The 12,516-nt window shown below is 62.2% G+C and overlaps 1 protein-coding gene across 6 annotated transcripts; it reads left to right on the top strand.

Moving 5' to 3' along the window:
• Positions 1-1,211: 1,211 nt before the first annotated feature.
• On the top strand, positions 1,212-9,285 carry Pde4c (phosphodiesterase 4C). 6 transcript variants are annotated; one of them, XM_036166625.1, is made up of 15 exons: positions 1,212-1,355; positions 2,906-3,052; positions 3,448-3,484; positions 3,567-3,631; positions 3,762-3,805; positions 3,944-4,056; positions 4,774-4,867; positions 5,077-5,219; positions 5,292-5,390; positions 5,935-6,099; positions 6,180-6,279; positions 6,491-6,645; positions 7,117-7,239; positions 7,492-7,674; positions 8,153-9,285. In XM_036166625.1, the coding sequence occupies exons 1-15, from the start codon at positions 1,228-1,230 to the stop codon at positions 8,375-8,377; spliced, it is 1,821 nt and encodes a 606-aa protein (XP_036022518.1). In that variant the 5' UTR covers positions 1,212-1,227; the 3' UTR covers positions 8,378-9,285. The 6 variants fall into 6 exon arrangements, with proteins under 6 accessions (XP_036022518.1, XP_036022516.1, XP_036022515.1 ...); XM_036166623.1 differs by having other exon boundaries at positions 5,077-5,390; XM_036166622.1 differs by having other exon boundaries at positions 3,762-4,056.
• Positions 9,286-12,516: the final 3,231 nt, after the last annotated feature.

The following is a 12,516-nucleotide window of genomic DNA, read 5'->3' as shown; positions in this document are numbered from 1 at the left end:
GTGTGTGTCCTGCCCCCCACCCCCACCTTCTGTACCGCCCCAGCCTGTCCATTGGGCATTCTGGGTCTTTCCTTTGCCTGTGACATGTGAGTTCCGCTTTTGTTAAATGTGACTAAATCCTATGGCTCCTGGAGATTTCACAGACCCTATTTCCCAAGCCGTGGGGTCCTTCTGCTGGCGGGGTGCGGACATCTGGAGCAGCCCAGCGGAAGGCTTTTGCAGGCGGATGTTTGTTGGGGAGACACAGCCTGGCTATTGAAATGGTCCAGATGCAGGGCCTGGGGAATGTCAGAGTGGATGGGGTCATGCAGGGACCTGGGGGCTGGAGCTGGACTCCAGCGCTGCTGCCCAAGCCCAGTGCCTTGTGCGGTGCCTCAGTTTCCCCCACCTGTCAAAGGGTTTGTCATTCCTGGTCCGATCTCAGTAGCGTCCTCACCCGAGAATGGATCTGAATCACTGTGGGCTGTGGCAGCCCCCTTCCTCAGGGATTTCTGTCCCTATGAGGGGACATCCATTTTGCCCCCATCTCCCACACATCTTTTTTTTTTTTTTTTTTTTTTTTGGTGGAGCTGAGGATCGAACCCAGGGTCTTGCGCTTGCTCTACCACTGAGCCAAATCCCCAGCCCCACATGCCTTTTTTTGTTCGGTTGGTTGGTTTTGGTCTTTCGAGACAGGGTTTCTCTGTGTAGCTTTGAGCCTTTCCTGGATCTCACTCTGTAGACCAGGCTGGCCTCGAACTCACAGAGATCCACCTGCCTCTGCCTCCCGAGTGCTGGGATTAAAGGGTGCGCCACCACCTCCTGGCCCACATGCCTCTGTTTGAGGCACTTTGAAGTCGGGGTGTCCTTGAATTCCGTGGGTGCCCCAGAGATGGAACGGCAGGTGTGACTGAGGCAGTTCTCAGCCCAGACACCGGCACCAACCCTTAACCAGGCTTGGTGGCGTACATGTATCTTTCCAGCACTTGGGAGGCTGAAGCAGGAGGATTACCACGAGTTTGCAGTCAGCCTGGGCTACCTGAGGCCGTCTTAAAAATAAATCAGTAAATAAATATATAATTAAAATAGAGTTAGAGAATAGAATCGTAAGTGTGCTGTGCCTCAGTTTCCCCCAGGCGCCAGGGTGGGAGAAGCACAGCGATGGGCGGAGCCTGGCCCTCCTCTCTGACCTTGGCCCCGCCCCGAGCGTCTAAAGGGCCCTGATTCCCGGGTCCTGGCAGCGCAGCCATGCAGGGCCCCGCGGCGCCTGGCTCCCCTCGGGGGTCCCCGCGCGGCTCCCCCGCGCTCTTCAGGAAGCTGCTGATGAACCAGAGCATCCGGCTGCAGCGCCGCTTCACGGTGGCCCACGCGCTTTGGTGAGGCGAGCGGTCCGGGACGGGGGGCTGGGTGGACAGGCAGGAGCGGCCGCAGCCACGCTGGGGTCCGCCCGCCTCTTTCCTCTCCGCCCTGCCTCTGTCTTTCTCTCAGTTGGTGACTGTCTGTCTGTCTCTGTCCATCTGTCCCTTCCACTCACCGCTTCGACGCATGCGGAGGGGACCAACCCACCGTCCACGGTCTCCATGCAGCTGTGCAGCTGTGCAGCTGTGCACGCCTTGTCCTGACCCGGCCAACCTAGGGCGCTTGTGGGCGGTGTGTGGTGGGGCGACCGACCGACGTCCCACGCCCTCGGCGGCCACACGGGATCGTGGGGATCGGGGCTGTGGGGTCGGATGGGGGCTTCTGAGGCAGGGCTGGAGATCCCAGGTTCTTTTCCGGGTTCGAATCCCGGCCTGCGCTAAGAAGCTGTGACCTCGCGGGCTGTGCCTTTACGCACTTGTGGGCGCACTGGCACCGGCCTCGGGCATGCATTTGGCGGGGACTGCGTGCCGGCTGAGTGTAGCACCAGAGACGGGCGGTCCCTCACCCAGGTCACACAGCAGTTTAGTGGCGGCTGGGGGGCGGGCGACCCTAGGGAGGGGCGGTGCCGATCTGGAGAGCCTCATCAGGACCTCGGGCGGCGGCTCCAGGATGTGAACGGAGTGCCCCATCCGGAACCCAAAAGTGAGCCTGAAGACGGATGGCAGGTCCTCAGCAGGTTGGACCTCAGAGGTCCCTCTGTGGCTCGGCCTCAGTTTACCCGTCTGGCCCACGCACCGTTCCCACAGCCAGAACGCGGACCTCGCCCGCTGCTGTTCGCGTCATGGAAGGAACGACCGCCTGACCCCGCCAACCCCGGCTAAGTTTAGAGCAGAAAGAAAAGCAGCTTCCTGGCCCCAAGGAATCGCTAGTCAGTCCTTAACCCTCCACGCCGAGGGCTGGATTCGAACCCAGCACCCCGCAGTTGCCCCTGCCTCAGTTTTTTCAGTCGTCTCCAGCGGGGACGGCAAGGGGCCCTCCACCCGCAGGCATTGGGATGGAGAGTTTGGGATGCTCCCGGGAACCCCAGGGCGCCCCGGGCCTGAGCACAGGGAAGGCTGACGAAGCCCCGCCCAGCGTGACGTCACGACTAAGGTGCCCCCCCCGGAACCCCGAGTGAGGCCGAACTTGGCCAAGCCTCGTCGGAAACAGCCGAACGGAGCCGAGCTCGGCCTGGGAAGCCGGTGCCGCGCCCCGCGTCTGCCCCGCGCCGCCCCGCGCCTGCCCCGCGCCGCCCCGCGTCCGCCCCGCGCCGTCCCGTTTCTGCCCCGTTTCTGCCCCGCGCCGCCCCGCGCCTGCTGCACGTGTGAGTGCTTGGCTGGCGTGTGTGAGCGCCGCGTGCGTGGGCCCCGGCGGAGGAGGCGCAGTCGTGAGCCCCCACGGGGCGCGCCCCCCAGGCCCGTGTCTTCGCGGGGAGCCCGCTCCGGGCCTCTGACCTCCGACCCCAGGTGGGCGCGGGCGACGCCGGACAGGTGGCCGCCGACGTCCTCCTCTCTGCTCCTGCCCTCAGCTCTGACCTGGAGGATGGGCCGGCGAGCGGCAGGGGGCCCCCGGGCCCCCACGGCCAGCGGCGCGGGTCCTTCCTGTACCGCTCGGACAGCGACCGCGAGCCTTCGCCCAAGGCCGCGTCCCGGAGCTCCTCGGCGGCCGGCGAACCGTGAGGCGCCCCTCCTTCTGGACCCCTGGCCGGCTCCCGGCAGCGCTTTAGTGAGGGTCCGGGGTACCGCGGCGCTTCCCAGAGCGTGGCGGGTAGAGTCCCGACCGCAGCAAGTACCAAGCGAGTGTCGGGACAGTGGCATCGCCATTCGTGAGCAGTGAGGCCAGTTAGCGGCAGCTGAACAAATGAGCATTTGAGCTCCCTAGCAGCTGTGATGAAAAGGGAAACTTCACTTCGGTCCTGACTCTAAGACCCTAAGACAGCCCGTCCTTAGGACTCAGTTTCCCCATTTTAGATATGGGTACGGTGGGGACTGGTTAGAGAGGCTGTAGATTGTCCACGGGGGGAGGGCCCTCTGAAGCCAGCAGATGCCCTCAGTGGTGGCCTCCCCGCAGACACGGAGAAGACATGATTGTCACGCCCTTCGCCCAGGTGGGTGTCCCCCGCCGCCCTCGGGACGCGAACGCGCGGGGGAGCGGGCTCCCCTTACAGCTGAGCACCGCCCTCGCCACAGGTCCTGGCCAGTCTCCGGACTGTCCGCGGCAACGTGGCCGCCCTCGCCCGAGGCCCGGGCAGCAGGTACTGGGGGGTTGGCGGCGGGCGGGGGGGGGCGGGGGGGGGGGGGCGGGGGCGGGGCGGGGGCGGGGGCGGGGCGGGGCCGGGGGCGGGGCGGGGGGCGGGCCCCTCTGAACCCCGCGTCCGTCCGCAGGCTCCTGGGGACCCCTCCGCGCAGCAGCCGGCCGGCACACACAGGTACGCCCCTGCGCCGCCCCGCGCCCAGCCCGCCCCGCGCCCCGCCCCCTTCGCACCCGCCAGAGAGGGCCGGGGGCCTGCCTGGCCACACCGCAGCAGGCGCGGGCGCCCCGGCCCCCCTGACCCGCCCGCCCGCAGAGGACGCCGGGCCGCAGCTGGCGCAGGAGGCGCTGGAGGAGCTGGACTGGTGCCTGGAGCAGCTGGGGACGCTGCAGACGCGGCGCTCGGTGGGCGAGATGGCGTCCAACAAGGTGAGGACACAGCGCCTGTGGTGCTCCGCCCTGCTCCTCCCCTGCTCACCCTCCGCCCTGTCCCCCTCCTCCTGCTCACCCTCCTCCCGCTCACCCTCCTCCCGCCCCCTCCTCCTGCTCACCCTCCTCCCGCTCGCCCTCCTCCTGCTCACCCTCCTCCTGCTCACCCTCCTCCTGCTCACCCTCCTCCTGCTCACCCTCCTCCTGCTCACCCTCCTCCCTCCCGCCCCTCCTCCCGCCCCCTCCTCCCGCCCCCTCCTCCCTCCCGCCCCCTCCTCCCGCCCCCTCCTCCTGCTCACCCTCCCTGCTCACCCTCCTCCTGCTCACCCTCCTCCTGCTCACCCTCCTCCTGCTCACCCTCCTCCTGCTCACCCTCCTCCTGCTCACCCTCCTCCCGCCCCCTCCTCCCTCCCGCCCCCTCCTCCCGCCCCCTCCTCCCGCCCCCTCCTCCCTCCCGCCCCCTCCTCCCGCCCCCTCCTCCTGCTCACCCTCCCTGCTCACCCTCCTCCTGCTCACCCTCCTCCTGCTCACCCTCCCTCCTCACCCTCCTCCTGCTCACCCTCCTCCTGCTCACCCTCCTCCTGCTCACCCTCCCTGCTCACCCTCCTCCTGCTCACCCTCCTCCTGCTCACCCTCCTCCTGCTCACCCTCCCTGCTCACCCTCCTCCCGCCCCCTCCTCCCTCCCGCCCCCTCCTCCCGCCCCCTCCGCCCCACAGTTCAGGCGCATGCTCAACCGCGAGCTGACCCACCTGTCGGAAACCAGCCGCTCGGGGAACCAGGTGTCGGAGTACATCGCGCAGACCTTCCTGGGTGAGCGCCGGGCGACCCGGGGGCGGGCGAGGCCGTGACAGCCGTGGGGTGGGGGTCTCACCGGAGCCTGGGAGTCACGGAGCGAAGCCCACGGAGGAGCAGCGGACGGGGCCTGGTGACGGAGGGGACCTGGGATCCGGCTAGAACCGGACCCTGAGCGCGGCAGGCTCCCCGCGTGGGGCTGGAGTGCGAGCCGCGCGCCCCTGCAGACCAGCCGGCGCGCGTGGAGCCCCCCGCGCTGCCCACGGGGGACGAGCCCATGTCCCGGATCAGCGCGCTGCGCCCCGCCAGCCTCCCCGCCGCCGTGCCCCGCTTCGGGGTCCAGACTGACCGGGAGGGGCAGCTGGCCAAGGTGCGTCCCGGGCTGCGGGCCGGGCTCCCGCCCCGGCTCCCCGCAGCCGCTGACCTGACTGGCCCCTCGCAGGAACTGGAAGACACCAACAAGTGGGGCCTGGACGTGTTCAGAGTGGCCGAGCTGAGCGGGAGCCGGCCGCTCACGGCCGTGGTGTTCAGCGTCCTCCAGGTTCCTCTCCCGCCTTGCGGGGTCCTCCACCCGGCCTCCCCGCGGGCGGACCCCGGGCTCAGGCCTCAGTGCCTCCCTGAAGCACGGGTGGGGCCGTGTAAACGGGCATCCAAGTTCGAATAGGAATGTACGGGCTCAGCAGCTGTTTCATAGATTTACCAGTTTCTGTTTTATGGACATTGGTGTTTTGCCGTGGGTGTCAGGTCCCCTGAAACCCGAGCGTTAGCTGTGAGCCGCCATGCGGTCGCTGGGAACCGAACCCAGGTCCTCTGGAAGAGCAGTCAGGGCTCTCAGCCACCCAGCCCCCTCTCCAGCCCCTTAATAGCTGTTTTAGACCAGGCCCCCGCTGCGCTGGCCTTGAAAAGACCCGGATTGAACAGCCGTCCCTGCACGTGTGGGGGAGGCGGGCAGAGATGGAAGGAATTCAGGGGGCAACGGCACCAGGGCATCCTGGGGGACGGGGCACTGGAGGATGGATAGGAGTTGGGTGGGGTGAACGGGAGCCCAAAGCCGAGGCCTGAGCCGGGGGCCTGTGATACACCAGGAACGGGACCTGCTCAAGACGTTCCAGATCCCCGCGGACACGCTGATGACGTACCTGCTGACGCTGGAGGGTCACTACCACGCCGACGTGGCGTACCACAACAGTGTGCATGCTGCGGACGTGGTGCAGTCTGCGCACGTGCTGCTGGGCACCCCGGCCCTGGAGGTACCACGCCCAGCTGAGGACAGTGGGTGGGCGCGGGGTGGAGTGGGCACCCTCGGCCCTGACGCCCAGGACCCGCCCAGGCCGTGTTCACAGATCTGGAAGTCTTGGCAGCTGTCTTTGCATGCGCTATCCACGACGTGGACCACCCGGGGGTCTCCAATCAGTTTCTCATCAACACCAGTGAGTGAGGGGACCGTAGACAGCGGCCCAGTAGGTCTCGAATCACTCTAGCGCGCAGACTCAGAGGCGTGCCCGGGGCTTGGATGGCTTTCTGCATGAAGGGGCATCAGAGTTTGGGCTTCACCGCATACTTAGGAGTTGGCCAGTGACGTCCCCTCCCCAGCTGTCTTTGGGGAGGAGTGGGGTCTCGAGGCCCCGGCTGTCCCCACAGACTCGGAGCTGGCGCTGATGTACAATGACCTGTCGGTGTTGGAGAACCATCACCTCGCGGTGGGCTTCAAGCTCCTGCAGGCAGAAAACTGTGACTTCTTCCGGAACCTCAGCGCCAAGCAGAGACTGAGTCTGCGCAGGATGGTCATAGACATGGTGAAGTCACGGCGCGGGGCGGGGCCCCTTTCAGACTGGCCGCAATCACGGGTTTCCCATTCGCCCACTTGATTTTGTCCTACTCGGTGGGCTGTCGGGGTTCGGCTCTCCGGTTCCATCTGTAAACTCAACAGGCGTTATTAGGCGCCTGTTGTGTACTTGGCCCGGGCCCTTTGGGTTTTCCTTTGTTATTATTTATATTTGGGAATTCTTGATGCCCCGCCTCCACTCCTGTGCCCACAGGCGGGCGGCTTCAGCCGAGGGCGAGTGCCCTCGGGCGGGGTGACATGCCCAGGTTGTCCGTGGGCACACCCCGGTGGCCCCGGAGTTTTAGAGCTCCAGGTTGGATCCTGCCGAAGCTCCCTGCGCTCAGCTGTGCCCCAGGGCCTTTGCCTCCCTCTCACGACTGGGGACACTGAGGCACAGAAGGTCTCAGAAGTGAGGCAACCAGGACTTCGTGCCCCTCCGCAGGTGCTGGCCACAGACATGTCCAAACACATGAGCCTCCTGGCCGATCTCAAGACCATGGTGGAGACGAAGAAGGTGACCTGCCTCGGGGTCCTGCTCCTGGACAATTACTCTGACCGCATCCAGGTGCGCCAGCGGGCCCAGAGCCTCCGTTTCCCACTTTAATTTTCTGGGACAGATTGTCACTCCGTAGCCTAGGCTGCCCGGGAACTCATCATCCTCGCGTGCCAGACTCCCGTGTGCTGCTATTAAAGGCGCACACACCACAGGCCTCAGTTTCCCCACCTGGAAGATGAGGTGCCCTGGGCACTGAGCTTTCTAGGGATGTGGTGAGGTGGGTGTGGCCCGGCCCTCCTGAGGCCCCAGCCCACCCCGCAGGTCCTACAGAGCCTGGTGCACTGCGCTGACCTGAGCAACCCCACCAAGCCTCTGCCGCTCTACCGCCAGTGGACCGACCGCATCATGGCCGAGTTCTTCCAGCAGGGTGACCGCGAACGGGAGTTGGGCCTGGACATCAGCCCCATGTGTGACAAGCACACGGCCTCGGTGGAGAAATCCCAGGTGTGTGTGGGCCGTGCTCTGTGGGAGGATGGGAGACGGGGAGCCCCGTGTGACTCACCCCGGGACCGTCCTTGCCGGGACGGGCCCTGCTCCGACACTGGGGGCTCTTTGTTTTTCCAGACAGGGTTTCCTGTGTAGCCCTGACTGCTTGGAACTCACTCTGTAGCCCAGGCTGGCCTCCAGACCTGCCTCTGCCTCCCGAGAGCTGGGATAGGGTGCACCACCACCGACTTGCTAGGGCAGATTCTTGATTTGTTGTTTTGAAGACAGTCTCATTTTGTCTGAAGTCTGGTATAGAACTCACTGGCTTGAGATCAGCCTGCCTTGGTTTCCTGAGTGTTGGACCAGGTTGAGAGGGTTTTGAAGGCTGAATAGGAGTTGGGAAATGAGCATCCCAGGCTTAGGACACCATGCAGGGGGATCGGGCTGAGTCTGGGCTTCACTGTGACTCACTTGCCCCTTCTGCGGTCACCTTAAGGTGGGATTCATTGACTACATTGCCCACCCACTGTGGGAAACATGGGCTGACCTGGTGCACCCCGATGCTCAGGAGCTGTTGGATACCTTGGAAGACAACAGAGAGTGGTATCGGAGCAGGGTACCCTGCAGCCCCACCCACACCACGGGCCACGAGCGCTCCAGCCCTGACAGGTTCCAGTTTGAGCTAACCCTGGAGGAGGCAGAAGAGGAGGAGGAGGGATAATGAAGGACAGTCCCCAGAGTCACCCGGCACTTAGCGCCTGTCCTCCAAGACCAGCCCAGAGTGCAAGGTCTGCCTTATCCAACAACAAGATTTTGGGCCAGCCTAGCATGGACCATGAAGTCGCCGTCAGGCTCTGGACACCTGTGGGCGCTGGTGACCTCTGCAGTGATCCTGTGGTACCAGCCCGTCCACGTGGACAGCCGAGATTTACGCATAGACAAGGCTTGGGGTCCACTTGGAAGCCTGCAGCCGGGGTCCGCTCTGACCACAGGCTTGCTGGGAAGGCGCAGGGGTCTGGCGGTGCCTCCTCCTGACTCTGCTTCAGCCTGCACACGGGCTAGGCCTGTGCTCTCTGCCTTTCGTTCCTTCTTTTGTTTCTTTTTGATGCAGAAGAGGGAAGCCCGGATTCCCACATGCCCTGTGAGCAGAGTGACGCCAGCCCCCAAGTCACTATGTCTTTGACGTCACTAGATGTCCTGCCTTCGGCCATCCAGCCACAGACCTTTACTGCGTCCCCAGGGAGAATCCCTTTTGTAAATAGTGACAGGGACCACCCCTGCTGAGGTCTAGTGTCTCCTGACCCGAGACTGCACAGACCCCTCACAGATACCGAGATGCAGATGGCCCTCTTAGAAGGCCCCCACAGGCCTCTGTCTCCCTACGATCTGCTCACACATTCACTAAACACTGCTGGCAGGGACCCATGCAGATTCTCCCTGTAGTAACCTGGAGATGAGGGGTGCCAGGCAGTCCTGCGGTACAAGCTTCATGGATAAGATCAAACCAGTGTGTGGGGCCTCAGCATACTCAGCTGTGGGATTCCGGAGGGCCGGGGTGAGGTGCTATGCAGGTAAAAGAGAGGTTGGGGGCGTGGTCAGGGTGGAGCCCCGCCTAGAATCCCCAGTGAGGGGCTGGGGGCGTGGTCAGGGTGGAGCCCCGCCTAGAATCCCAGTGAGGGGCTGGGGGCGTGGGTCAGGGGTGGAGCCCCGCCTAGAATCCCAGTGGGGGGCTGGGAGCGTGGTCAGGGTGGAGCCCCGCCCGGAGTCCCAGTGAGGGGCTGGGGGCGTGGCTCTGGCTTAGTGGAGCTTTAGCTTGTGGGAAGTCTTTAATTCCTTTTCCAGCACTGCAAAAATAGAATAGACCTTGTCAGGCCCATCATTCACTTGTGGGGAAACTGCGGCATCAGCCATCCCTCATGCCTTCTCAAAACTTCCACACAGACAGTGGGCACTGGGTTCTGGTGACCTCTGCGTACCAGATGACTGATTCCCTGTTTATCATTATTTTCTGGCTGGTTGAGACAGGATCTCTTGTTGCCTGTTCTGAGTCCAACTCACTGTGTAGCGGAGGATCACACCGAACTGATTTTCTTGCCCCCCCACCCCCAGTGCTTGGCTGGGGTGACAGGCATGCGTCTCATAAGGCCTTCTCCTCCCTTCCCTCTTCCCTCTGGGTCTGTAACTCAGCATCTGACAGGGTGTCCAAGAGCCAGGGAGCCAGAGCAGCGCAGGATGGCAGGCGACTTCCTCTGTAAATATTATGGTTCCAGATATTCATTCCCGGGAGGCACAAAAGCCATCTTAGGGTCACGCATGGAATGTTTCCTTCTTCCTTCCAGATGTTTTAAGGACAACCTTAGAGATTTCCTGTTAAACAAAGTAATGTGTGCTCACTGTGGGAGAATTTGGAAGTCACACAAAAGGATAAAGAAAATAAACTACCGGGCCAGCAAGATGGCTCAGCAAGCCAACGCGCTTGCCTCTTAGCTTGATGACATGAGTTCACTCCCTAGGACTCTTGTGGAAGGAGAGAACCAACTCCCACGGGCTGTCCTCTGACCCCCGTCTCTCACATAAATAAATGAATATAACTTAAAAAATGTGGCCGGGCGGTGGTGGCGAACGCCTTTAATCCCAGCACTCAGGAGGCAGAGGCAGGCGGATCTCTGTGAGTTGGGGGCCAGCCTGGGCTACAGAATGAGATCCAGGAAAGGTGCAAAACTACATAGAGAAACCCTGTCTCGAAACAAAAGAGATGTGACAAATACTCACGCTGTCCCTCTGCCTGTCCTTTATTCTCCGAGGCTTTCACACATGCACACACGCGCGCGCGCACACACACACACACACGCGCACACACACACAAACACGCGCACACACACACATGCGCACACACACATGCGCACACACACACACGCGCGCGCGCACACACACAAACACGCGCACACACATGCGCACACACACACACGCGCGCGCGCACACACACGCGCGCACACACACACAAACACGCGCACACACACACATGCGCACACACACACACACACACACAAACACGTGCACACACACACATGCGCACACACACGCGCACACGCACACACGCGCGCACACACAGCTAGTTTCTGAGACGGTCTCTGTGTATCCCTGCTGTCCTGGAGCTCACAAGGTGACCTGCACTCAGAGATCTGCCACCTCTGCCTCCCAAGCGCTGCTGGGGTTTAAGGTTTCTGCCACCATGCCTGGCTGTTTTGAATATATTTATATTATGAGACAGAGTCTCGCTTAGCGGCCCAGGGTGATGACGAACTCACGATCCTCAGCCTACCAAGTGCTCAGATGGCAAATGGTGTCACCTTGCCACCGACTGAGCTACACGCGCTCTGCTCACGGGGCCTCAGCCCCTATTTTTATTTTGAAATAAAAAGGCCCCGGAGGCGGCCCACGGCTCCTCCCCAGAGTTTATCCTTTGGGAATAAATCCAAGCCCGGCTAGGGGCGCCTCGAGCTCCTTCCTGCACCCTCCTGTCCTCAAACCGGTTCCTGGTCCCCAGCCTAGCCTCCGCGTGGGCGGGGCGCTCGCGACACAAGGATTGATGGTCATTTTGTGTCTGGCTCTGCATTCCCCTGCTCCCTGGTGCGGGTGGGGGAGCAGACAAACAAGCTTCCCCCGCGGCCCCGCAGGGCGGAGCTTCGCAGGCTCCTCGCGGGGGCGGCTGAGCATCCAGGCGACAAGCTATTCTGGTCCCTCGGCGCCTCCGCAACCGGCGGTGTGGTCTATAAACGGGGCCGGTTCTGCTTCCTTGCGGGATGGAGGCGATGGGGACCCTCCCAGGACCAACGCGGAGGGACAAGTCAGCCAGGCTGGGTCCGCTGCTTCTCCGCCCCAGGTTCCCACCTTGGCGGGAAGATTTGCAGGAATGCGTTGTTACACCAGAGCCCGGAAGTCTGCATTTCTGCGCAGTTTCCGGGGACACAGGATCGCCTGGGCCCCAGTGTCCACACCGTGAAGCGCGTGGGGTGGCCTCTCCGGACTGCCTGTGCTTCCTGGGTCTTTACTGCAATTCTGGGACTCAGTGGTCAGGACACTTCTGAGCCCTAAATGCACAGGGCAGCCAGGGCACCCATCAGTCCCCTTTTCTTTGCGCAGAACTGGACTCTCTTATTTCTTTGAGACAGGCTTTTATGTAGCCCAGGCTGGCCTCAAGACACTATTTAGCTGGGGATGACCTTGGAAATCTGGTCTTCCTGCCTCTCTCTTCCCAGTGTGAGACAACAGGCGGACACCACTCTGTCTTGCTGCGCTTGGGATGGAACCCAGGGCTTTATGCAGTTATGCCGTCTCCTCACCAAACTGAGAAATACCCTAGGCCCATTAAAAAGAGCTACGCCGGGCAGTGGTAAGCACACACCTTTAATCCCAGCAAGCCGGAGGCAGAGGAGGCCAGCCTGGTCTACAGAGAGAGATCCAGGACAGCCAGAGCTACACAGAGAAACCCTGTGTTGAAAATCGAGAGAGAGAGAGAGAGAGAGAGAGAGAGAGAGAGAGAGAGAGAGAGAGAGAGAGAGAGATTGATTTTTATGCGTATGGGTGTTCGCCTTGCATGCATGTGTGTGCACACATGCTCACCTGAAACCATCTCTCCAGCCCCCAGCCCATTTAAAAATTTTTTATTTTATTTATTTATTTATTTACTTATTTATTTGTTTGTTTGTTTATTTATATCTAGAGAGGATCTTGTGTAGCTCGGGTTGGCCTGGAACTCACTTTATAAGCAAGGAGGACTGTAAATTCCTAATTCTCCCTCTGGACATGCCAATATGCGTGTGACAGGAATTTGGTGGTGTCCCTCTTGACCACTATTTT

The sequence above is a fragment of the Onychomys torridus genome, chromosome 17 (assembly GCF_903995425.1).
Source record: "Onychomys torridus chromosome 17, mOncTor1.1, whole genome shotgun sequence".
NCBI classification, from domain to species: domain Eukaryota; kingdom Metazoa; phylum Chordata; class Mammalia; order Rodentia; family Cricetidae; genus Onychomys; species Onychomys torridus.
Note: the sequence above shows the minus strand (reverse complement) of the source record. Positions and strands in the feature narration are given on the sequence as shown.